Source organism: Papio anubis, chromosome 17 (assembly GCF_008728515.1).
Source record: "Papio anubis isolate 15944 chromosome 17, Panubis1.0, whole genome shotgun sequence".
Lineage (NCBI taxonomy): Eukaryota > Metazoa > Chordata > Mammalia > Primates > Cercopithecidae > Papio > Papio anubis.
In genome coordinates this window covers 57,940,958-57,968,679 of record NC_044992.1, presented here as the reverse complement: position 1 = coordinate 57,968,679, position 27,722 = coordinate 57,940,958, and the positions used below count along the sequence as shown (strand labels likewise).

Sequence of the window (27,722 nt, the reverse complement as noted above, 5' to 3'; positions counted from 1 at the left end):
TTCCACCTTTTTATCTTCATGGAGGCCCAGCTTTAAGGCATTTGAGTGATGCATTTCTACTTGGCCCAACAACTAGTTCCACTGGGGAAAAAAAATCTTCAAAGTCCTTTTTTCCTCCTTGCAGGATGCACTATTGGGATCATAGTAAAAAGGAGCGCTGTTCCTGTGATAGGAGCAGACCTTTGTCTGTTTCAAAGCTTCAACATTTTCACTTCTTTCATTACCTTGTAGAAATTAAAATGGATCCCTCCTTAAAATGATTATCACCTATTTATTTGAATTGACAGATTTAATTTATAGTAAGACAGAGGGGCCAGGTGCAGCAGCTTATGCCTGTAATCCCAGCTTTGTAGGAGGTCGAGGTGGGTGGATCGCTTGAGTCCAGGAGTTTGAGACCAGCCTGGGCAACTTGGCAAAACTCCATTTCTACAAAAAAGAAAAACATTAGCCAGGGGTGGTGGCTTGCACCTATATTCTCAGCTACTCAGAAGCTGAGGTGGGAGGATCACCTGAGTCCAGGAGTTCAAGGCTGCAGTGAGTCCTGATTATGCCACTGCATACTCCAGCCTGGGCAACAGAGCAATACCCTGTCTAAAAAAAAAAAAAAAAAAAGGGGGCAGAAGGTTTCTAAATACTAGTGGAGCTCAATGTATTCATTATGGTTTTACTGGACAAGAACATTGAATTACATTGAATGAGGCCACCTTTGATATTTAGCGTTACTATTAGGTTAGTTCAGACAGTATGGTGGGTCTGGAAACTAGATTTTACATATTTCCCTGTGCTTACAATTGAGTGTACAACAATATTTGCTATTTGTAAATCAGGGTAGAAGTGATCAATTAAAAGCAATGTGCCTTATTGTGCAAGGTTTTCACATTTTAAAATGGCCTCTAATTACCTGATGGATAGCTGAAGTTTATGACTTTGATTTATGTGGTCATAAATTAGTTATAAAGTAAAGAAAAAGATTTCTCCTATTAAATTAAAAGTGTTTGACTAAATAGTTCATGCAAATTATTGCACAAATATTATAAAAAACTGACTTTCAACATAGATAGGACAAAGTTGCTATTTCAGCTATAGGTCATATATTTTTATAAAATTTGTTATCTTTCTTTTGGCTATTTAATGTTCCGTAATTAAAAAGTAAATGATATATAAACTTTTAAAGTTTTCAAATCATGTTCAATGTACTTTCTTTTGTGTTTATATACAAACTGACCAAAGGTAATCCTTTGATAAATGTTAATCTTAATTATAAAAGAGTCTTCCCAAGTGCTTTTAGAAGGGCCTCAAAAAGTAAAGAGGAACATAAGATAAACTAGTCACTATAATCTCTGAAATGGTCATTGCACTGCCTAACTCCAGTGCCTTGGAAACAGTGCCACCATTCATCAACCACAGCACCCTTTCCCTCTGAGCTTGCTCTCAGAATCCTTTAAACAGAGCATTCCAGGCAGCCCCTTCCAGTCAGTTGGGACCACCACACCAGAGAACATCTATTTGCCAAGCCAGGTCTAGACCATGGTACCCAATAACAATTTATATGACTTTATGTTGTTCCCATGTGCTGTTTTAGTATTCAGATATTTTTATATTCAAACAAATTATTCAACATTTGTTGCAGGGAAATCCTACATACAACTTAAAGCCTTCTGTTCTTGCACAGAATAATATAGGAAGAGTGAAAATGCACCAGAGCAATTTAAACTTCTCTATGGCCATCAGAGTGCTCAGTCTTTCATATAGTGGTGTCCCTGCAGTCAGCCTTCAGTATGATATCCAGTTATTAATCACCATTATCTTTGAACTAATATTCACATTAGGTGGCAAAAAAGCCTCACTAATGTTAGGACCTCAGAATTTAACAGCCAGTTAACATTAAGGCCATTTTCCTTTAACAACGTGTAAGAAACATGGTGAACAACAAGATATTCAGGTCCCAGTTCATTAAAGTGGACAAGTTGAAGAATAGCTTTTAAAAACTTCCAGAATCCTGTACCCCATTGCTGCAAAATGCAGTCCCTGAGAGCCACATGTGGCATGCATCATGACCTGGAATGGCTTAACTCTCATGCAGGGCATCACACACCTTGGGGCAGTATTAAATTCTGTAAGTCATAAAAATGGTGGCTACATCTGTAAAACAGACACACAAAGGAACAGGGATTTAGTGGGAAAACTGTTTTGTTCATCATGGGATTGCAATGATTATTGTCACCTTCAGGTAGATGGATACATGGGATATGAAGAGATAGACACAAGGTGGTGTTTAAAATGACAAGTAAACATGCACGGCATGCTCTTTCAGCCTGTCAACAAACATTTGCCTATTTGCGGATCCCAAATACAGGGGTGGGGATGGCATATGGGTGCGAGGAAAGAACATACACACACATCTATCTATCTATATCTATATGTCTATATCTATATCAATGATAATCTCATTATAAAGGAACAAGAGAGTCTTGCTGAAGTAGAAATTAGGTAACACTTTTTCTTATTAGTCTTTTGACCACTTAAGCTTTGAAAGAGGTTTTCAGTTTGGTGGGTGGGGAAGAAGAAGGTTTGGTATTTTGATATTTTCTATGATATGTACGTTCTTATTGAAAAGCCTAGACATTTTTGTATCTTAGAGTGGATTTTGAACTCAGATAAATAACCTGGAAAAACTTGTATTACCTTTTGCCCAAGTCTTAAAAGATTGCATCCTCTTGTTTTAGAAATGTCTTTTCTCCCCTTTATGATATTCCTCTCAAATTTGGTTTGAGTGAGTTAAATTACCCACCCCTGCCCAGCATTCTTCAGTGTTACAGCTAATAGTAAGAACATGTTTTATATGTGTCTAAGTTTTCCCATTTAGGGAAGGTGAAGTAAGTTAATCTTACCTGTAGCATCTGGAAAATCAGGAAAACAGTGTGGCATAGCAGCCAACAACAGGAACTCTAGAAGCACACTGTCAGGACTGGAATCCTGGCTTGACCTGTTGTTACTCTAGGTGTGTAACCTTGGAAGTATTCTCTAAGCCCTACCTTCCTGTTCTGTGTAAGTAAGGCTATAATAACACTCTTATACTGGTTTACCGTGAGAATAAATGAGAGAAGACATAAAGTTCTGTATTAGGCCATTTTCACACTGCTGATAAAGACATACCTGAGACTGGGCAATTTTCAAAAGAAAGGTTTAATGGACTTACAGTTCCATGTGGCTGGGGAGGCCTCACAATCACGGCGGAAGGCAAGGAGGAGCAAGTCACATCTTACATGGATGGCGGCAGGCAAAAAGAGGAGCTTGTGCAGGGGAACTCCTCTTGTTAAAACCATCAGATCTTGTTAGACTTATTCACTATCATGAGAACAGCATGGGAAAGACCTGCCCCTATGATTCAGTTATCTCCCACTGGGTCCCTCCCACCACACATGGGAATTATGGGAGCTACAAGATTAGATGTGGGTGGGGACACAGAACCAAACCATATAAAATTCCATTGCACGGTGCCTGGCACCTAGTTAGAACTGAGAGTTAACTATTGTTAAATGGCATGCATTTATAAACTGAAGCCCTTAATTTTTTCTTCTATCAACATGCAAAGAATCCTTTTGTTTTGTTGGACCCTTTCAGCCATGTAATTTCCGCCTAAGGTATGAAGAAATGAGATGGTTATCATTTCTTTTAGACAATCTGCTAGAAGACAGTAAAGTAATTTTAGGCCATCATGTTTCTCTGTTGCATTGACTTCACTGCAGATTAACTTCTGGTAGACATACATCTTTCTATTGGTACATTTTTTAAAAACCAAAAGACATGAGATGTAATTCACATACCATAAAATTCACTGTTTTAAAGTGTATAGTTTGGTGGATCTTAGTATATTCACAAGGATGTGCAACCATCACCACTATCTAATTCCAGAACATTTTCATATTTTCCTCATTTCATATCTGTTAGCAATCACTCCCTATTTCCCCAGCCTCTCAGACCCTAGTAACTACTAGTACTACTGTCTGTCTCTATGGATTTATCTATTCTGGAAATTTCATATAAATTGAATCAAACAATATGTAACTTTTTGTGACTGGTTTCTTTCACTTAGCTGGATGTTTTGAAGGTTCATCCATGTTGTAGCAGGTATCAGAACTTCATTCCTTTTTAAGGATGACTAATACTCCATTGGATAGCTAGTCTGCATTTTGTTGATTCATTCATCACTTGATGGAGACACATGGTTTTACTCAGTTTTGTTTTTAGGGAAATCTTTGAAAGTAGTTTTCCCTTCATCAGAATACATAGTACATGTTTATACCCTTTTTCTCTTTAGATGAATTATTGTCAAATTTCTAAAGGGAAGTTTTGTAGGATTTGGATCAAAAAAATTAAAATCTGGATTTTATTTTAGAGGCAGTTAAATATTGTTCTTTCATTCACGTTAGTTCTTTTATATTTTAACTCTGAAGCTTCTCTGAACCTTTCTAGGGAAAAAGAGGAGCAGCTTACTCGTGTGACTGAAGTTCAGAGGTTGCAGGCCCAGCAGGCAGATGCTGCTCTGGAAGAGTTTAAGCGGCAGGTGGAACTGAACTCAGAGAAAGTCTATGCTGAAATGAAAGAGCAGGTAAGGAGGCCGCCACACCATCCCTTTTGAAAGTCACTCTCTCAGTAGGAAGGTACATTCTCATCTTAAATATGACAGAAACATTTCACTTTTTAAAAGAGCTGTGTCAAAATTAACCATACAATCGGGTCAGAGATTCAGAATGAGAAAGAGATGTTACCACTTGATTCATCCTTCAAGCGATGCCAGAATGATCATTTAAAAGTCCCCTGTATAAATGCAGTAATGGCAAGCATGTGCCTTGCTTTGGAAGGATAGATAAGCCTAAGAGAAAAATCCCGTGACTGATCAGTTTCTTTAGAGCAGGGGCTCCAGTTAACCATATCTGTGTTTCTTCATGTTCTATAAATAGTGTCTTATTGATCAGTTACAGTAAATTATTTTCAACTGGCAGTTGTGAAGAACAAAGGCTGTCTCCAATTCTCATACAAGATGGGTGGTAGTTTTTTTTTTTTAGTTTTTAAAGAAAATACGAAATTTGTAAAAGAATAAAGGGAACTATTATGAATACCTGGGTACCCATTGCAAAGATGTAATAATTGTTAATGCTGTTTATATAAACTAAAACATTCAGGTGAAGCTTTAGTTTAATTTGTTATTCATGTCTAATCATATTATTCTTTCTTCCCTAGAGAAATCCACTGTAATTAATTGAGTGCATACAGTCAGCCCTCTGTATCCATGTGTTTTTGTATCCATGGGTTCTGCCTCCACAGATTCAACCAACCATGGATCGAAAATATTTGGAAAAATTTCACAATGCTCCAAAAAGTAAAACTTGAATTTGCCATGTGCAGAGGACTATGTTGAATCCATGTGATAGAAGTGACATGTAGATGTTATATTAGGTATTAGAAGTAATCTAGCAATGATAAAGTACACTGGAGGATGTGCACAGGTTGTATGGAAGTACTAGATCATTTTATATAAGGAACTTGACTATCTGTGGATTTTGATACCTGGAGGGGTTTCAGGAACCTATCACCCATGGATACTGGGGAGGGCTGCATTATTTCAGTTTATTTTATATGCATGTATAATGCCCATAGATAATATACATGTATATATTATTTATGCATTAATATGTTATAGGCATAAATGTTTTTTGTTTTTTAAAAAATTAGATAAATATGAACAGATTTTAAGTACTATTTCTGTTTGCCCTTTTATATATAATATTATGTATCTGTGTGCTAACTATGTTGTTTTAGTGCAATCTTTTTAACACTAAATTTATTTTATCATATGAATATACTGTATTTTATCAGCTCCCCTACTCAAGCATATTTAGTTTATTTTCAGTTTTTTCTGATTATAAAGAATATTTCAATACTCATTTATGATTTTATACTATAGTTATCTTCCTTAGGAGTCCCATGCACACACTGGGTGGGAGAAATATCCCTAAGGAAAGTTTCATGTTTGAATCTGACTGAGGACTGAGCCCTAGGTTATGGGATCCCTGGGGTATCACTTTTTTGGCCAGAAACCTCTGTGACCAGTGGCACCTTTTCCTGAGTTTTGCTCAGGCCCACTGGGCTTATTCCACCCACTTGGCCTGACATGCTGCTCTTGGCTCATGCTACTGGCCTGGATCCCACACCTGCCAAGGGTGAGTCAGGCATAGAGCAGCAAGGGATGTGTGAGCAAGTGTGGGGTCTGGCCACTGTGCAGTCAGGTATGCCACCTGCTGCAGTGCGGTGGGCAGCTCCAGGTGCCAGCATGGGTGTCAGCTCTCTGCGAGGCTGTGACTGGACCAGGTATACTGCAAGCAGCTTCCACAGCTGTCACTGGGGAATGTGGTGGTACCTGAAGCTTGGAGATGCCAGGAACCACAGGAACCCAAAGAGGAAGTCATAGCCCTGGCTTGGGAGTGCCCTGATCTGGGGTCCCCACAGGGCTGCAGCTCTTCTCTCCTTCTCTTTGCCTGCAACAAGGTGAGCAAGGGGACATGTTTCAGCCCTGTTTGTATTGTAGCTCTTTTAGCCCTGCCATTCGACAGGTCCTGAGTTCTTGTTCTGTGACTAGGAAAAATGAGGTATACAGACAAGTGGAGGGTGAGCAAGACAAAGAGGAGCTTTATTGAGCAATAGAACAGCTCAGAGGAGACTCATAGTGGCTAACTCCTTTCTGCAGCCAGGGTGTCCCACTGAGTGTTCAGCTCCTAGCAGAGAGGAGACCCTGGAGTGTAAGCCCCTCTCTGCAGACAGGCAGTCCCATCATCTCTGCAGCTCTCAGCAGAGAGGAGGCCCTAGAGTGGGTTTCTCCTCTCTGTAGGCAGGTCGTCCTCTCATCTCCCCAGCTGTCAGTAGACAGGAGGCCATGGAGTGGGTTACTCCTATCTGCAGCTGGTGGTCCCAATGTCTCTGCAGCTCTCAGCAGAGAGTAGGCCCTGGGATGAGTTGCTCCTCTCTGCAGCTGGTTGTCCTGACATCTGCAGCTCTTAGGAGAGAGGAGGCCCTGGAGTTGGTAGCTCCCCTCTGCAGCTGGTTGTCCCCACATCTGCTCTTGTCTGGCTGAGCCTGGGGCTTTTATGGGCCTCAGATGGGAGGAAGTGCACACTGATTGGTCCATGGGCGGCCATGGGCAGGCCCAGAAAAGGCACCAGGAGTTCCCACTCCAGTCTGTGGGACTTTAAGCCAGGCCCCCAGCCTTTAGGCCCTCCCTGGCTTGAAGCTGAGGCCTCACTAGGGACCCACCCCCTTATGAGCAGGAGCCTGTCTGCCCCCTGCTGCTGTTCATGGTGCCTAGGCTGTAGGTGCCAAGGGTTGCCTGCAGGCCAGCAGTGAGCTGCCATCAGCACCCCCTTGGCTTCCCTCCTATGCTTATTGGCAGCCAAAGTAAAGAGGTGGCTGAGGCAGCAGGAGGCTGGCATGTCAGTACTGCCCTGAGTGTGTGCCCACCTGGCTGGCTGCGACAGTACCCAGACTCAGCCCTAACTTTGCTCCAACATCAGAGTGGGCACAGACAGCAGGAAGAAGCCAGACAGCAGGAGCAAGCACTTCTGAGCCAGCTAGGGAAGCGGGGACCTTCCCCAGCCTCCAGGAGTGCGGAAATGCCTGGATCCACAGCCAGGGGATAGTAGGCTGAAACTGCACCATTCATGTTACATATAATGTAATGCATGTAATATATATGTATGTAATATGCATGCAGTAAAAAAAAAAGTGGTGATTCCATTTTATACACAACCAAGGAGTTTTTTGCTTACAAAAACAATAGGAAAGCATGTTCTTATATATAAGAGCTCACGTAATATATACCACATTTTTCTGGAAAAAATTTGTATGAAAACATGAACCAATCCAGAAATGAAGCATAAGACTTCCCACACGTAAGGAACCATCATATGAAAGGATGAGTAGAGAACCCTGGAACCCCAAAGAAGTAGAAACAAATTTAAATACTTGTTACACTTATACTTAGAATTCTAATATTAATTTATTTTTTGAAAAGGAAGGTATATAAAACAGAAAATACAAATGTATTAACAACTTGAATTTATATCCCTAGATTACATTAACAAGGACCAAAAGTAGATGAATAGCTAGAGTTGGAGAAGCAAAGTATACTAAAACTCTTTGTCATAAATATGTGAGACTCATAAGATTCTTAAAATTAGGGAAATGTAGGTAAAAATAATTTTGAAATGTTTAAATATGAGCATTAATAAAATTAGCAAGTTGTACTTTCTTATAAAAATCTTGAAAAGATAAAAAGCAAAGCTTGAGAGGAGGTGCTGCCAGAGGAACAGAAGCAGAAATACTATAAAATGTCCAAAATAAGGTAGAGTATATAATTGTAATAATAAACATTAATAGGTTAAATTTTTCTAGTAAAATGGTATTGATTAGAATACTTAAATCCATGAATATGCTGTTTGTAGAAGTTATAACTAAAATAAAGTTAACACAAAAATTATATTAAATTGATGATGAAAATATATCACTTATATTCAGAAAAAAAGGAAAGTAGGATTGTAACACTGTCATACAAATTAGATCAATACAAGTCAATAAACTGGACAAAGGGATATATTTTTGCATGCTAAAGGCAAGAGTACTCAATTGAAATATGAAAAGATGTTAGGAATACATGGAGAAATGGACATAGATAATCATGGGATATTTTCATATGTTTTTCTTCATCTTTGACAGGTCAGTGGGTAAAATCCAAATTGGGTGTAACTAACAAATTATATGACAGCTATATTTTGACTTTTTCTTTTTTAGCATTTTATTTTTTTACTTTTACTTTTGTAGACATATGTTTCCATTTTATTCCAATAAGTACGGTAGTCCCACCTTATCCAAAGTTTCACTTTCCGTAGTTTCAGTTACATTCCATCAACCACAGTCCAAAAATATTAAATGAGAAATTCCAGAAATAAAGAATTAATAAGGTTTACATTGTGCACTGTTCTGAGTAACTTGATGAACTTTCATGCCATCCTGCTGTGTCCTACTCAAGGCATGACTCATCCTTTTATCTAGAATATCCATGCTGTATACCCTACCTGCCCTATACATTGCAGCTATATAGTAAAAAGCATAGTGCATATAGGGTTTGTTACTATCCAAAGTTCAGACATCCACTGAGGGTCTTAGAACATATGAGGAGGGACTACTGTACCTAGGAGTGGAATAGCTGATCAAGTTTAACATTTTTATTTACTTATGTATTCATTTTTTATTTTTTTATTTTTTTATTTCAATAGGTTTTTGGGGCACAGCTGGTGCTTGGTTACATGAATAATTTCTTTAGAGGTGATTTCTGAGATTTTGGTTCCCCCCTCACCCTAGCGGTGTACACTGTATTCAGTGTGTAGTCTTTAAACCCTCACCTCCCCCACCCACCCTTCTCCCCTGAGTCCCCAAAGTCTATTGTATTATTCTTATGCCTTTGTGTCCTCATACATTAGCTCCCACTTATAAGTAAGAACATATGATGTTTGGTTTTCCATTCATTTAGAATAATGGTCTCCAATAACGTCCAAGTTGATGTGAATGCCATTATTTTGTTCCTTCTTATGGCCAAGTAGTATTCCATGGGGTGTGTGTGTGTTTGTGTGTGTGTATATATATATGTCTGTGTGTGTATGTATGTATGTACGTATATATATCACGATTTCTTTATCCACTCGTTGATTTATGGGCATTTGGGCCGGTTCCATGTTTTTGCAATTGCAAATTGTGCTGCTATAAACATGTGTGCCCAAGTATCTTTTTCATATAATGACTTCTTTTCCTCTAGGTAGACACCTGGAAGTGTGATTGCTGAATCAAACAGTAGATCTACTTTTAGTTCTTTATGGAATCTCTACACTGTTTTCCATAGTGGTTGTACTACTTTACATTCCCATCAGTATTTGATATAATTTCTATTTTCTTAAATTTACTGAGACTCATTTTGTGGCCTATTATGGTCTATCTTGGGGAATGTTCCGTGTCCTTCTGAATGGAGTGTATATTCTGCAGTTGTTGGGTAGAATGTTCTGTAAATATCTGTTAAGTCCATTTGTTGTAGGGTATAGTTTAAATTCATTGTTCTTGTTGACTTTCTGTCTTGATGACCTGTGTAGTGCTGTCGTGGAGTATTAAAGTACCCCACTATTACTGCGTTGCCACCTGTCTCATTTCTTAGGTCTGGTAGTAATTGTTTTATACATTTGGGAGCTCCAGTGTTAGGTGCATTCATATTTAGAATTGTGATATTTTCCTGTTGGACTAGTCCTTTTGCCATTATACAATGTCCCTGTTTGTCTTTTTTACCTGTGGTTGCTTTAAAATTTGTTTTGTCTGATATAAGAATAGCTACTCCTGCTTGCTTTTGGTGTTTATTTACATGGAATATCTTTTTCTACTTCTTTACCTTAAGTTTATGTGAGTCCTTATGTGTTAGGTGAGTCTACTGAAGACAGCAGAAGTTTGGTTGGTGAATTCTTATTGATTCTGCCATTCTGTATCTTTTAGGTGGAGCATTTAGGCCATTTACATTCAATGTCAGTATTGAGATGTGAAGTATTATTCTATTCATCATGCTATTTGTTGCCTGAATACCTACTGTTTTTTTTTTTTTTTTTCATTATGTTATTTTATATAGGTCCTGTGAGATTTATGCTTTGGTGTATTTAGAGGATTTGTTTCAAGATTTAGAGCTCCTTTTAGCAGTTCACGTAGTGGTGGCTTTGTAGTGGCGAATTCTCTCAGCATTTGTTTGTCTGGAAAAGACTGTATCTTTCCTTCATTTATAAAGCTTAGTTTCACTGGATACAAAATTCTTGGCTAATAATTGTTTTGTTTAAGGAAACTAAAAATATGACCCCACTCCTTTCTAGCTTTTAGGGTTCCTGCCAAGAAGTCTGCTGTCAATCTGATAGGTTTACCTTTCTAGGCTACCTGATGCTTTTGGCCCCAGCTCTTAAGATTCTTTCCTTTGTCTTGACTTTAGATAACCTGATGACTGTGTGCCTAGGTGATGATCTTTTTGTGATAAATTTCCCATGTGTTCTTTGTGCTTCTTGTATTTACCTGTCTAGGTCTCTAGCAAGACTGGGGAAGTTTTCCTCAATTATTCCCTCAAATATGTTTTCCAAACTTTTAGATTTCTCATCTTCCTCAGGAACACCAATTATTCTTAGGTTTGGATGTTTAACTTAGTCCCAAACTTCTAGGAGGCTTTGTTCATTAAAGAAAAAATTTTTTTCCTTCATCTTTAATGGATTGGGTTAATTTGAAAGCCTTGTCTTCGAGCTCTGAGGTTCTTTCTTCTGCTTGTTCAATTCTATTAACTGAGATTTTCCAGTGCATTTTGCATTTCTCTGAGTGTGTCCTTGATTTCCAGACATTATGATTGTTTTTTATATATGCTGTCTGTTTCACTGAAAACTCTTCTTTTGTATTCTGTATCACGTTTTTGATTTCTTTATGTTGGACCTCACCTTTCTCTGATGCCTCCTTGATTAGCTTAATAATTGACCTTCTGAATTCTTTTTCTGGCAATTCAGAGATTTCCCCTTGGTTTGGATCCATTGCTGGTGAACTGGTATGATCTCTTGGAGGTGTTAAAGAAGCTTGTTTTGTCATATTACCAGAATATTTTTTCTGGTTCCTTCTTATTTGGGTAGACTATGTCAGAGGGAAGATCTGGGGTTTGCTGCTGTTAAGATTATTTTGTCCCATAGGGTGCTCCCTTGATATGGTGTTCTCCCCCTTCCCCTAGGAATGGGGCTTCCTAAGAGCAGAGCTGTAGTGATTGTTTTTGTTTTTCTGGGTCTAGCCACCCAGCAGAGCTACCAGGCTGTGGGCTGGTACTGGGGAGTGTCTGGAAAGAGTCCTGTGATGTGATCTGTCTTTACATCTTGCAGCCATGGGTACCAGGACCTGCTCTGGTGGAAATAGCAGGGGAGTGAAGTGGACTGTGTGAGGATCCTTGGTTCTGTTTTTGTTTAGTGCGCTGGTTTTGTGTTTGGCCTCCAGCCAGGAGGTGGCACTTCAAGAGTGCATCAGTTATGGTCCTATAGGGAGGATGCAAACTTGCCCTAGGGACATCAGCTTAAGTCTTCCTTTTTCTCAAGCGGTGGGCAGGGCCGTAGAGTTCACAAAAGATTACGACCTTTGTCTTCTGATACCAGGTTAGGCAGAGAACGACTACCAGGTGGGGGCAGCGATAGGCATGTCTGAGCTCAGCCTCTCCTTGTGTGGGGCTGGTTGTGACTGCTGTGGGGGATAGGAGTGTGGTTCCCATTCGAGTGGAGTTATATTTCCAGGGGGATTATGGCTGCCTCTCCTGAGCCATACACGTCACCAGGGAAGTGGGGGAAAGCCAGCAGTCACAGGCCTAACCCTGCTCCCGCACAGCCCTCAGTCCTAAAGGCCAGTCTAACTCCCACTGTACCCTTCTAACAGTACTGAGTCTATTTCCAGGCATCTGGCAATCAGGGCTGAGAACTTGCCCCAGACCATGAGCCTCCCATTGAGAAAGCAAGCCTGTAGCAGTGATCCAGTTCTTTCCAAGGGTCTGTGGATTCCCTCAGCTTTCCTGCTATGTTCCTGCAGTAGTTCTTGGAGCGAAAGTTCACGATGTGAGTCCCTACATACTGCTCTGGCTGTCGGAGAGGAACTGCAAGCTAGTCCTGCCTCCTGTCTGCCATCTTAATCTGTATTTCAACTTTCCACCATTTAGACACAACATATTAAATCTCTGTTCTCATAAAACAGTTAACAGACTTAGTAGACTGTAAGGGAACCCTCAGTATATTTCTAAAACTTAACATGTCCAAGAACACATATTTCTTACCACAATACAATAAAACTGGAAATTAAATTTCAGTTAAGATTGCTACATTAGACTTCACCAAAACTAAAAACTTTTGCTCTTTGAAAGACATCATTAAACAAACAAAAACAAGGCATACCAGAAAATGGAAGACAAGGCTTACAATACATGTATTTCAAAGAACTTGCATCTAAAATATAAATGAAATCTTACAACTCAATAATAAAAAGACATCCCAATTAAAAACAGGCAAAAGATTTGAACAGACACTTCACAGAAGAAGGTATACAAATGACTAATAACCACATGAAAAGATGCTCAATATCATCATCATTCATCAAGGAAATGCAGATTAAAATCCAAAATGAGATGCCACTACACGTTCATTAGAATGACTAAGATGATAAAGACTGGTTGACAATACCAAGTGCTGACAAAGTTGTGGTGCAACTGAAGCTCTTATACACTGCTGATGGGTACATAAAATAGTACAGCCACGTTAGAAAGCTGCCAATTTTCTTAAAATGCTAAATACACAATGACCATATGTCAGTCATTCCATTCCTATGTATTTAAGAGAAATAAAGACATGTCTAGACAAAGACTAGTGCACACATACTGACAGTAGATTTGTTCATAAAAGCTCAAAACTTGGGCAACCAAAATATTCCTCGGAAGGTGAAAGGATAAATGAAATGTGGTATGTACAATGAAATATTACTCAGCAGTGAAAAGGAATGAATTATTGATACAACAGCATGGATGGATCTCAAAATCGTACTGAATGAAAGAATATGCAAGCAGAAAGAGTATATACTGAATGTTTTGTAATCTCTGAGTCCTGTTAGAATTCCCAGTTCTTTTCAGTGAGAAAGTCTTGTCTCATCTTCTGTGGGCGGATTCCAGTTTCAGTTGTTTCAAAGCCTTTGCTGTGCTTCTTTGGATCTGTTTGTACTTGTGCCACTCCTGGGTGCGTCTGAGACTTGGGTGATGATTTAAATCACCCCACCCAATGACTGCAGGCACTCATGGAACATTCTCCAGGATAGCCATATGCTTGGATACAAGACAAGTTTAAAATTTAGAAGGGTTGAAATATGAAGTGTATTCTTTGACCTCGACAATAATAAATTAGAAGTAAACAACAAAAGAAATCTGGGAAATCCTCACATGTTTGGAAATTAAATAACCCAATTTTAAATAAGTAATGGGTCAAAGAAGGTATTACAAGGGAAATTAGAAAATATTTTAAAGTGAATTAAAACAAAAATATGGCATATCAAGATTTATAGAATGCAGCTAAAGCAGTGCTTAGAGAAAAATTTATAGCTTTAAACACTGATATCCAAAAATAAAGTTCTCAAATCAGTAACCTAAACTTCAGCTGATGAAACCACAAAAAGAAAAGCAAAGCAAGCTTCTAAGCAAGTGGAAGAAAGGATAAAAAAAAAAAGATTAGAGCAAAAGCTAAGATTTAATACATAAAAATATGGAAAATTAATGAAGCCAAGTATTGCTTCTTTGAAAAGATCAACCAAATTGACAAACTTTAGCATGACTGACAAACTGTAAAAATGAGGAGTTGGAAATTGCCAAAGTTAGGAGTCAAAGGATAGGATACCACTATTGATTTTATAGAAAACGAAAGGATTATAAAGTGATATTACTAAAAACTTGGTATACCAACAATTTGTACAACATAGATAAATGGACAAATTTCTAGAGAGATACAAATTATCAAAACTATCCCAAGAATAGAAAATCTGAATTGAAATGTAATAAGAAATTTAATTGCCAATTAAAATATTCTCACAAAGAAAAGTCTAAGACAAATGGCTTCACTGGTGAATTATATCAACTATTTAAAGAAGAAATAATTTTAATTCTTTGAAAACTCTTTCAGACTATTGAGGAAGAAGGAATACTTCTCAGTTAATTCTGTGAGGCAAGTATTACTCTGATATCAAAGCCAGACAAATATATCACTATTAAACTATAGATTGATACCTGTCATGAAAATAGTCACAAAAGCCCTTCATGAGATTTTGGTAAACGGAATCTAGCAACATATACAAACAATTATACACCACAACCAAGTGGGATTTATCGCAGGAATCCAAGATTGTTTTAACGTTAGGAAATCAATTAATGTTACACAGCATGTTAATAGAATAAAGGAAAAAAATCACATGATTGTCTTGATAAAGGCTGAAAAAGCATTTGAAAAAATCAAGCACAATCTATGATTTTAAAAATTCTTGGCAAATTAGGACTAGAAGCAAATTTACTCAACCTAATAAAGGACATCTATGAAAACTCCACAGCTAATAAAATTAATGTTGAAAGATTTAATTCTTTTCCTCCTAAGAACAAGGCAAAGATGTCTGCTTTTGCCACTTTTATTCAACATTGTATTGAAAGTTGTAGCCAGTGTACCAAGGCAAAATAATAGTAATAATAATAATAACAATAATAATAATAGTAATGTATCCAGAATGGAAAGAAAGAAGTACAAATGTATCAAATATTATGATCCTGTATAGTGAAAATTCCACAAAATCGATTAAAGATATACTAGAACTAATACCTGATTTAAACAAGCTTACAGGATAAAATATGTAAAAATCGCACTTTTATATACTATCTGTGAAATATTTGAAAATGAAATTAAGAAAGCCATTTAATTCATAATGACATTGAGAAGAATAAAATATTTACAAGTAAAGAAAATAAATTGAAGACTTAAGCATTAAAAACAAAATATTCCTGAGAGAAATGTTAAAAATATCTAAATAAGAGGAGAGCTATTCTCTGTTTATGGATTACAAAGCTCAATATTGTCAAGATGGTAATTCTCCCATAATTGACCTATAAATTCAATGCAATTTCTTTCAAAATTCCAATGTAATTTTTGGTAGAAATTGACAATAAGAAATCTTTATTTTCACTGGTAAAGTTTAAAAAAATTAAAACAGCAATAAGCTATTTTCCACCTAACTCACAGACAGAAATTCGTGAAGGCCTAAGGAAACAGGTAGTGACATGCATTTCTGCTGGGCATGTGAAGTTGTGTAACCTTTTTGAAGGATCATTTTAACACTGTGTCTCCATTTACCTGTTGATTCTACTTCTAAGACTTTATTTTTAAAAAACACAGTGTGCGAGATGTGTGCTGATGGATGTTTATTGTGATGTTATTAATGAGGAAAAATTATAAAATACATGTCAAAAAATTGGATAGAATGGAGAAATGATTAATTTTTTTAAGTTAAAAAAAGAATCTCCTATTTCTGTGGGAGAACTGAATATAATCTCAGAAACCTTAAACACCCTATCCAGACAAAATGAGACTGTTACCAGATAAGGATAGCCAGGGATGAAAGATCCTGTTTGTGGAATTGGTTCTGGAACTACCCTTTTAATTGGTCCACTCCTCATATCATCTCTGACTGTTCTGTTGAATGCCTGGCTTATGGTCTGTATTTGATCTTACTTCTTCAATTCTGCCAGACCTACTTGAGTCTTCTTCTTCCTTACCTAAGAGTTCATGTGTTCCTACCTTCTTGGTATTACATTGCTGTGGACTGGTTAAATGATCCAATGAAGAACCCAGTTTGGTGCGTGCCTCTAGGATCCCCCAAATTCCCCCTACATACCTGATTCCTATGTCCCATCTTTCTGAGCAACCCTCACCAGGCCTGATCTGTCTGTCTCCTGTGCTAGATTCAGATTCCTTGAAAACAAATAGTAACAGCAACCAATGAACAGGAAATTCTTTTAGTCATCTTCTGTTGAAGAAATGTTCTTCAGTGGTTTCAATTATACGTAGTTTTGCCAAGTGCAGTTGGGTTTCTGAAATAAAGAAAGCACCTTTGGTATGAGTGTAGTAATAAGGGACCCCATTTAGAACATAATCCTTGTAGCTAGGCTCATTCACAAATCAAGTAATTCTTAGATGGCAAATTTGAACAAATGTTAAAATATTAAAATATATATGTCAAACATGGTAGATTATGTCTTTGATTCCAGATTATCAGTTGATTAAAAAATGTGAATCTGCTATAACTCAAATTTTAAAAGAAAAATCAATCAGCAGATTCATTATTTGGAGAATCATAATGTGTTTGGATTTTTCCATAGTCTATATTTTTAAGTCTTCCTTTTCTGTTCTTGTTTTGAACTGCTTTTCTCTTCTTACAGAAATATTTTGTGTAAAAGCCAGCAGAGCTGTAGGGCATCTTTTTCCATTTGGAAACTGCTGCAGATTGCAGACAGTGGGATTTTAAATTAAAAAATAAAAGCTTTGAGTTTGTTTTAGAAAGAGAATTGCTGTTTCAAAAATGAGGCCCATGAGACAAAATGTAACAGACTTAAACTTTTTAAAAAATTGCTGCACACTCTTTCTTTCACTTTGAAGAACATTTATGTCATTTAACATTGCTTAAATAATAACCTAATTTATACCGAAATGGTGAAATTTATTATAAGTTTAGCTTTCAGCAACTAATTGTGTAAAATGTACATATTTTAATTGTGAAAATGCATTATCGTTAGAATTATTTCTATATGTGTATATACATAAAATCATATTTTTCAAATAAATAGTGTTCTATATTTACCTATTCTCTGTGAAACACATAAATGACTGAAAAAGACAGCTATGTTCTCTGAAGTATTGGCAGCAATTCTATTAAAGTAAATCTTTTAAATCTTGTATACCAACAACATGAATGTCAGCTAACTAGTTCCTCCTGGGGCTTCCACTAGCCACTTGACTTTCCTAATTTATTTTTCTCCTCTTGAAAATACATCCTTATTAAATGCCATTTGCTGCTAAATATCTGGCTTTAAATTCTCCTTTTCTTTTTAACAGTCATTAGATAGACGATGCTAACTTTATACCTGGAAAGTCCACTGGTTTGTCATGAAAACAAAGTTCTGAAAAGCGCTGCTATTGACAAGTGGGGTTTATCCTGGCTTCTAGCACAATTGAAACTGACTAGTCAGTTCCTTGCATTCTTAGAGATTTTAAGTTTTAGTGCATCATCCTATTATTGCTATTGAATTAATGAAAAGAATTCTCAACTTACAAGGAAGCAAGAATGCTATGTGGATATGTTTGTGTCATATGTCATTGGATAAGAAATAGACTTAACGAGCAAAACCAATCATCATACAAACCATTCATTATGACTTGGACCTTTGTCTTATTGTCCTTTTAGGCTTGTATTAGCTCATGTAATTTTAAATAAGCTTTTAAAGACTACTTTTATGATAATAAGGGACCCAATATAAATAGAAGCATTTTCTGTCAGTTAATTATTGATGATAATAGAGAAATGTCTCTATTAAATATTGTCTTTAAATAAGATTAGGTAGCAGAGGTAAAATTTTAGAATGCCTTTAAATGTTTAAATAGCTGCTATTATGATAATTAATGAATTCTAAATGACGGCTTCCAAAGAATATGTGTAAGTATTTGGCTTTGGAAAACAAAAAATAAGCAACACACTTAAAAAAAAACTTGTATCTTTAAGTGCTTAACTGGATAGTAAGTGAAGCTTTTTCCTACTAATATTCATCAGTGACTAATCTCTTTTGCAGAAAGAAAATAAGCAAAATAATCATTTACTGAGAATGTCAGGCTGGAAAACATGTCATTATGTCTCTACTTGGCTGATTTGCGAAAATAGTAACATTGTTATTTTTTAATACAGGGACTGTTTTATTGACTTACTGGCTGGTCAAAGGATTCAACAGATTGGATTTTTTCTTTCATTTATTCATAAAAAACTTATGAATACCTGCTCTCTACTGGCCACTGTTGTAGATTCTGGGAATACACAGATTATTTACAGGCATGTTTGTGGCTTGTGTGATAGACCAATGCATAAAGATGTGTGATTATAATAGGTGGTGTAACTAGTGGAGTTCATAGGTCATTAAGAGAGCACAGAGGAGAGTCATCTACGGCAGCCCAATGAGTTACGCATTTATCTGCATTGTGACATCTTTGTGTGACTATGAGTTTCTTAAAATGTTTACTTGTTAAAATGTTATTGGTAATGAACTTAGGTCACTAAATATAAATAAATATGCAAATAAATTTTGTATACAAATATAGAATTACACTTTACAAATGCATTTTATTCCTACCTACCAGCACAAATACAAAATAAAACTTGAAGAAAATGCCATTTATAATATCAAAAAGCATCAGTTACCCAAGAATAAATCTAACAAAAGACGCACAAGGTCTCTGTTCTGAAACTAGAGTTGTTGAGAGAAACTAAAGAAGACCTGAATAAGTTGAGGGATATATCATGTGTATGGACTTGAAGTCTCCATGTTATAAAAATGGCAGTTCTCAAATCTATTGAATCACCACAATTATAAAAATCAAAATCTTAAAAATAAAAAAATTTAAAAAAAATCAAAATCTTAACAATGCCATTTTAGGGGAACAGAGGGGGACTCTTAAGCTGATTTCAAGACGCGTATGAAATGCAAAGTGAAGGCGATCTTGAAGAAGAATGCAATTGGAGAACTTAGATGATCAGATATTGAGGATACTGTTGAACCATGGTGATTAATACAGTGTGGTATTGGTACAAGATGACCAGTGGAACAGAATAAAGAGACCAGAAACACCCACCCTATATGATCAGTCTGATTCATGTCAAAAGGAGCTAGAGCAGTGCAATGGGGAAAAAATCACCACTTCAATAAATGGTGCAGTATCAAGTAGATAGTCATATGGGGTGAAAAAGAATCTTGTCCCTTATTTTACCCCATTTATGAAATTAACTCCAGAAGGATTGTAAATATACAAATAAAAGGTAAAACAATGAAATTTTCAAAAGAAGTTGTAGGAACATTTTTGATAGTTGGGAATAGGTAAAGATTTTCTAAATAGGAAACAAAAAGGCATAAAAAACAAAATATTTTAAAATTGGGCTTCATTGAAATTAAGAACTTCTGTTCATCAGAAGAGAGCAGTGCATAGGTGAAAAGGCACTCCAAGTTGGGGAAGATAATTGAAATTCATATGTTGAACAAAAGACTCATGCCCAGAATAGATAAAGAACTATGAATCAATAAGGGCTGCCTTCAAATGGACAAATGGGTAAAATACTTGAACAGATATTTAACAAAAGTTGATTTCATAGTGGCCAATTAACATATAAAAAGAGGCTTAGGGCTGGGCGTGGTGGCTCACACCTGTAATCCCAGCACTTTGGGAGGCCGAGGCGGGCGGATCACCTGAGGTCTGGAGTTCCAGACTAGTCTGGCCAACATGGTGAAACCCCCCTCTGTACTAAAAATACAAAAATTAGCCAAGCATGGTGGCAGGTGCCTGTAATTCCAGCTGCTCAGGAGGCTGAGGCAGGAGAATCACTTGAACAAGAGCAAGACTTCATCTCAAAAATAAAAAATAAATAAAAAGGGGCTTAGTTTATTTAGTCATCAGGGGAATGCAAAAATAAAACAACAGTGCTATACTATTATACATCCAATGGAATGCCTTAAATGAAACAGAAAATAAAAAGTGTTTACAAGAATGGTGGAATAATGAAACTGATGTATACTACTAATATGAATATAAATGGTACAACCATTTTGGAAAACTATTTGGCAATATCTAAGAACACTAAATATATGCGTGCCTTATTCTCAGCCATTCTGCACCTACGTATATGCCCTACTGAAATATGTATGTACTCGACAAAAGACATATACTAGAATATTAATAGTAGCATTATTTATAATAGTAAAAAAACTGGAAAATACCCAAATCCATCAGAAGTAACATGAACAAGTAAACTGTGGTCTAGTCACACCATGGAATACTATACAGCAATGTGAATGAAGACTCTACAACTCTACCTCATAACATGTTTGAATTTCACAGATGTAAAGTTGAACAAAACCAGCCACAAAGATCACAAACAGTTTTTATTATATGAATCCATTTATATTAGAAACAGAACCAAACAAAATTAGTGAATGCAAGTTATTCTTGGATGGAGAGGTAGTGACTTCTGAGATACAATTTATTGACCTGAGTGCTAGTTACATGGAGGGATTCAATTTGAGAAAATTCATCCATGTTCCCTTTTCTTTAGCTTTATTATATTTCAATAAAATGATTTTTAGAATGTTAATACTTGTCCAAAAGGAATTTACTATTTTAATCTGTAAGAAAGTGTTTTGGCCAGGCATGGTGACTCATACTTATAATCCCAGAACTTTTGAGGTGAGATGATCACTTGAGCCCAGGAGTCAGTCTGGGAAACAGAGGGAGACCCCTTATCTTGACAAAAAATTTGAAAAGTATCTTGGTAAGATGGCATGCACCTGTGGTCCCAGTTACTCATGAGGCTGAGGTAAGATGATCACTTGAGCCCAGCAATTTCAGGTTATAGTGAGCCATGTTCACGCCACTGCACTCTAGCCCGAGCGACACAGCAAGACCCTTTCTCAAAAAAAAAAAAAAAAAAAAAAGTTTTAATTTCTTTAACTGTGTTTCCAAAACGTTAGTGATATTCTGCCACAATTATAATGTTCATGAAAATAACTGTAATAATAACCCATTTAACTTTATTCCTTTTCTTGTATTAATAAAGAAATATGATTCTAAGGATATATGAAAGCTGATTATTTGAAAGTAGTGAAATAATGAAATCAGGGGCAGTGCTTTGAGCAGGGAAGAATAGTTAATCATTAATGGAGTTTTAAAAAATGTAATTTGATTTGATTTTAATTCTGGGATACCTGTGTAGGACATGCAGGTGTGACATAGGTAAACATGTGCCATGGTGGTTTGCTGCACCTGTCAACCCATCACTTAGGTATTAAGCCCCACATGCATTAGCTATTTATCCTGATGCTGTCCCCTCCCTGTGTCCATGTGTTCTCTTTGTTCAGCTCCCATTTACAAGTGAGAACGTGCAGTGTTTGGTTTTCTGTTCCTGTGTTAGTTTGCTGAGGATAATGGCTTCCAGCTCCATCCATGTCCCTGCAAAGGACGTGATCTCATTGCTTTTTATGGCTGCATAGAACTTCACAATGCAACGACAAGTCTCAATAGTAAGTAGACCAAGCAGAGTAAAGAATTTCAGAGCTTGAAGACTATCTTGCTGAAATAAGACAGGCAGAAAAGATTATAGGTAAAAGAATGAAAATAAATGAACAACACCTCCTAGAATTATGGGATTATGCAGAAAGACCAAACCTGTGTCTGATTGGTGTACCTGAAAGAGATGGGGAGAATGGAATCAAGTTGGAAAACGTACTTCAGGATATCATCCAGGAGAACTTACCCAACATAACAAGAGAGGCCAACCTTCAAATTCAGGAACTTCAGAGAGCCCCAGTAAGATACTCCATGAGAAGATCAACCCCAAGACACATAATCATCAGATTCTCCAAGGTAGACATTAAGGGAAAAACATGTTAAGGGTAGCCAGAGAGAAAGGCCAGGTCACCTACAAAGGGAAGCCCATCAGACTAACAGTAGACCTCTCAGCAGAAACCCTACAAGCCAGAAGAGATCGGAGGCTAATATTCAACATTCTTAAAGAAAAGAATTTCCAACCTAGAATTTCTTATCTGGCAACTAAGCTTCATAAGTGAAGGAGAAATAAAATCCTTTTCAGACAAACAAATAGATATATTAGGCTTGTTATTTTGTTTAGGTAAACTTTCATGATGTTAGTAATGTAGTTAAATGTCTAGAAATATTTCTACATTTCCTGTCTCTCCTATTTCATACCTTTCTTCACCCACACTAACATACATATGAGACATGTTATCTTTATTATATCAATTAATGATTATCTTTCACAAATGGACTACAGATATCATCAATTAACATGGTCATTGATTTTCCTTGTTGAGAACATTAGTTCCAATTGATTCTTTAGCCAGGCACAGAAATAAATGTTTATCTTTCTGCCATTTATATCTATCTGCCAGCCTGCCTATCTAGTCATATCTATGTATCTAGCTAGCTACATATGAAAATATTTGAAGGATTATTTCTTACACCTTAAATATGTATTAAATACAACAAAATATATTTTGAATTGTGTACTTATATACAATTGCATAATTGCATAATATGAATTGTATATGTCAAATTACTTAGAATATAATAACAGTAGTACTTTGCTGGAGAAAGAGCAGTGACTTACTATGACTGTATCTGATGGAGACTGCCAGATGCTCATCCAATATACATTTCTACTTTCTTAGTAATAGAACCTTGATTTTATTTAGGGCAACATGAGACACAGTTTTAAAACTATATCTTACCTTGTAGATGGAGCTGGACATTTAATGTAGTTTAAGTGAGTTGAGATGCAAATAGGATAATTAATTTGCTATCGGCAGGAACTTGCAGGAAAGCCCCCTAAAAGGGGATTCAACTCACCTGATACTTTCTCTTTGCCCTTCAGTCTTTACCCTTCACCCTTTACCTTTCCTTTTCCAGATGTGCAAAGCTACAGAAACCATTTTGCAACCACTAGGAGAAGGTTGAATTGTGGTGACCTTTACCCTGACATCTTTGAGCTGCTGATGTAGCAGACTACTTCTGAACTTTTTGTTACATAAGGGAAAAAAAATAAGCACCTATACTATTTAAACCAGCAGTACCCAACCTTTTTGGCACTAGGTACCAGTTTTGTGGAAGACAGCTTTTCCACGGACCAGAAGGATGGTTTCCGGATGAAACTGTTCCACCTCAGATCATCAGGCATTAGATTTTCATAAGGAGAGCACAACCGAGATCCCTCGCATGTGCAGTTCACAATAGGGTTCGGGCTCCTGTGAGCATCTAATGCCACCACTGATCTGACAGGAGGCGGAGCTTAGGCAGTAGTGCTCTCTCACCCCACCATTCACCTCCTGCTGTATGCAGGGTTCCTCACAGGCCAAGGACCAGTACCAATCCATGGCCCCAGGGGTTGGGGACCCGTGGTTAAAGCTATGGATATGTGGGCTTTCTCTTACATATACCAAAAAGTAATTCTTGAGGCACCGTATCAGGAAAATCTAATACACTTAAAGCCGGGTGTGCTGGCTCACACCTGTCTGTAATCCCAGCTACTCAGACGACTTGAGGCAGGAGAATCACTTTAACTGGGAGGCAGAGGTTGCAGTGAGTTGAGATCATGCCACTGCACTCTAACTGTATCGCTTGGCCACAGAGTGAGACACTGTCTCAAAAAAAAACAAAAAACAAAAAAACGAAAAAACTAACACACTTTATTCTCTTTGAACACTAAACAGCCACAAAAATGCACTCAAACCCTTTTCTGTACCTTTTTTGGCATAGATTTTTTGGCATATGTGTTACATAATAAAGGAGTTTCCTTTATTTATTTCTTTTACTTGAAGTTGAATAGAATATGGAATGATGCATGATGAAGCAGAATGTTGTGTATCTATGGTAACTGAGAACGCTGTGTTTTTCTACAAACTGTTTTATAAGACGATTTTTGAATTTTTGTTAAATTGTGAAAGAGAATGGAATGGGGTCTAGCATTTTCGGTCAGTATCATCTAAAATAACGTGTATTTTATTTTATAATATCAGTTGTTATTTACTTTGAATTTTAAAAAATGTTTTGGTGCAAAAGCCTTTTAATGTGTTTTAAATTTTTTAGATAGAAGATAATCTATTTTTACCAACTTTGAGTACATAAAATTCTTGTATTTTAAGTATTTAATTGTTTAACATTTTAAATATTTTAACATTTATTATTTATTTTTAATATTTCAACTTGCCCGAAGTAAAAGAAACAAAAGCCAATTTTATATGTAGATTTGTCTTAAAAATACTAAGTATATCAGGCCTACCATCCTTGATTTACCTTATTTTTAGTTCCTGTATTACTTTTGCTTACCATTTCATTCATCCTTAAGAGATTTTGTGACCCCAAATAATTTTAATTTTAATTTTTTATATTTTTAATTGACAAATCATAATTGTATATATTTATGAGATACAATGTGGTATTTTGACATACATATCAAAATACACACACACACACACGCACGCACAATGTAGATGCTTAAAACAAGCTAATTAACATAGCCATAACCTCACTTACTTGTTTTTTGTGGTGAACATTTGAAATATACTCTCTTACCAATTTTGAAATATACATTATTAACTATAGTCACTATGCTCTGCAGTTGATCACTAGAAAGTATTCTTCTTGTTTAAATGAAACTTTGTATCGTTTGAACAATATCTCCCCAATTCTCTTTTCCCACTCTTGCCCAGCCTCTCCTAACTATCATTGTACTCTGTACTTCTGAGTTTGACTTTTTTAGATTCTACCTGTAAGTGAAAGCATGCTATTTTGTCTTTCTGTGCCTGGCTTATTTAGCTTAATACAACTTAATACAATGTCCTCCAGGTTTATCCGTGTTGTCACAAATGACAGAATTTCCTTATTTTTCAAGGCTGAATAGTATTCCAAGGTATATGCATAACACATTTTCTTTATCCCTTTATCCTTCAGTGGATACATAGGTTGATTCCATATCTTGTCTATTGTGAATAATGCTGTAATAAACTTGGGAGTGTATATATCTCTTTGAAATTCTGATTTCAATTCCTTTGATTCATGCTGAGTAGTGGGACTGCTGGATCAAAAAATGGTAGTTCTATTTTTAGTTTTTTGAGGAAATTCCATATGTTTTCTATAGTGGTTATACTAATTTACATCTCCACCAGCAGTGTACAAGGGTTCCCTTTTCTCCACATCCTCAGCAGCACTTGTTAACTTTCATCTTTTTGATAAAAACCATTCTAACAGTTGTGAAGTGATATCTCATTGTAGTTTGAACTGGCATTTCCCTAATTAGTGATGTTGAGCATTTTTTTCCATCAACTTGTTGACCATTTTTATGTCTTATTTTGAGAAATATCTGGTTAGGTCCTTTGCCTGTTTTTTAATCAATTTATTTTTCTTGCTATTGAGTTATTTGTGTTCTTTATATATTTTGGATATCGATCCCTTATCACATGTATGGTTTGCAGATATTCTCTTTCATTCTGTAGATTGTTTCTTTACTTTGTTGATTGTTTAGTTTGCTGTGCAGAAACATTTTAGTTTGATGTAATCCCGTTTGTCTGTGTTTCTCTTGGTTGCCTGTGCTTTTATTGTCATATCCAAGAAATCTTTGCTAAGACTGATGTCAGGAAGCTTTCCCCCTGTATTTTCTAGTAGTTTTATAGCTTCAACTTTTATATTTAAGTCTTTTATCCATTTTGAGTATATTATTTTTTATGGTATATGATAAAAACCCAATTTCATTTTTTTCTGTATATGAATAGCCACTTTTCTCAATACCATTTAATGAAGAGACCATCCTTTCTCCTATTGTGTAATTTTGGCACCTTTATTGAAATCAATTGTCTGTAAATGGATGAGTTTATTTCTGAACTCTATCCTGTTCCTCTGGCTAATGTATCAGCTCTTGTGCCAATATCATGCTGTTTTGATTAATACAGTTTTTTAGTATATTTTGATGTCAGGTAGTGTGATGCCTCCAGCTTTGTTGTTGTTGTTATTTATTGCTCAAGATTGCTTTGGCTATTTGGAGTCTTCTGTGGTTCCATACAAATTTTCGGATTGGTTTTTCCATTTCTGTGAGAAATGACATTGGCATTTTGATAGGAATTGCTTGAATCTGTAGATTGTTTTGGGTAGTATGGGCATTTTAACACTATTAATTCTTCCAATCCGAGAACACAGGATATCTTTCTATTCATGTTTTATTTAATTTCTTTCATCAGTGTTTTATAGCTTTCAGTGTATGCATCTTTTGCCTCCTTGGATAAATGAATACTAATTATTTTATTTTTGTTGCTATTATAAATGAGATTCTTAAAAAATTCTTTTTTGGACTGGGTGTGGTAGCTCACACTTGTAATCAGGTGAATCACCTGAGGTCAGGAGTTCGAGACCAGCCTGACTAACATGGTGAAACTCCATCTCTACAAAAAATACAAAAATTAGCTGGGCTTCGTGGCGAGCACCTATAATCCCAGCTACTCAGGAGGCTGAGGCAGGAGAAATGCTTGAACCTGGGAAGCGGAGGTTGCAGTGAGCCGAGATCTTGCCATTGCACTCCAGCCTGGGCAACAGAGTGAGACTCCATCTCAAAAAAACAAACAAACAAACAAAAAAAACCCACACAACTCTTTTTGAATAGTTTGTTACTACTGTATAGAGACAGATGATTTTTGAATGTTGATTTTATTCAACTCTACTGAATTCATCTATCAATTCAGTTTTTTTTGTGTGTAGAATCCTTAGGGTTTTCTGTATATAGGTTATGTCGTCAGCTTACAGAGACAATTCTACTTCTTCCTTTCCTACTAGGATGCCTTTTTTCCCCATTATCTTGCCAAATTACTCTGGCTAGGACTTCCAGTACTATGTTGAAAATAAGTGTTGAGAGTGGACATCCTTGTCTAATTTCAAATCTTAGAAGAAAAGCTTTCAGCTTTTCACCATTGAGTAGGATTTTACCTGTGGGCTTGTCATACATGGTGTTTATTATGTTATGGTACATTTTTTTTCTATACTTAATTTGTTAAGAGTTTTTATTATGAAATGATGTTGAATTTTGGCAAATGATTTTTCTGCATCTATTGAGATAATCATATGGTTTTTGTTCTTCATTTTATTAATGTGTTGTATCACATTTATTGATTTGCATGTGTTGAAACACCCTTGCATCCCAGGAATAAATTCCTCTCGATCATGGTTAGTGGATCATTTTAATGTGTCATTGAATCAGGGTTTTTT

At 36.4% G+C, this 27,722-nt stretch overlaps 1 protein-coding gene across 16 annotated transcripts in view; it reads left to right on the top strand.

The window, feature by feature from the left end:
• The window catches only part of CEP112 (centrosomal protein 112), a 551,317-nt gene that overhangs the window by 216,747 nt on the left and 306,848 nt on the right, over positions 1 to 27,722 (top strand). For all 16 annotated transcript variants that reach the window (XM_031657708.1, XM_031657706.1, XM_031657712.1 and 13 more), the window contains one exon: positions 4,477 to 4,612. In XM_031657708.1, the coding sequence (XP_031513568.1) occupies positions 4,477 to 4,612 (136 nt within the window). The remainder of the gene's footprint in view (positions 1 to 4,476; positions 4,613 to 27,722) is intronic.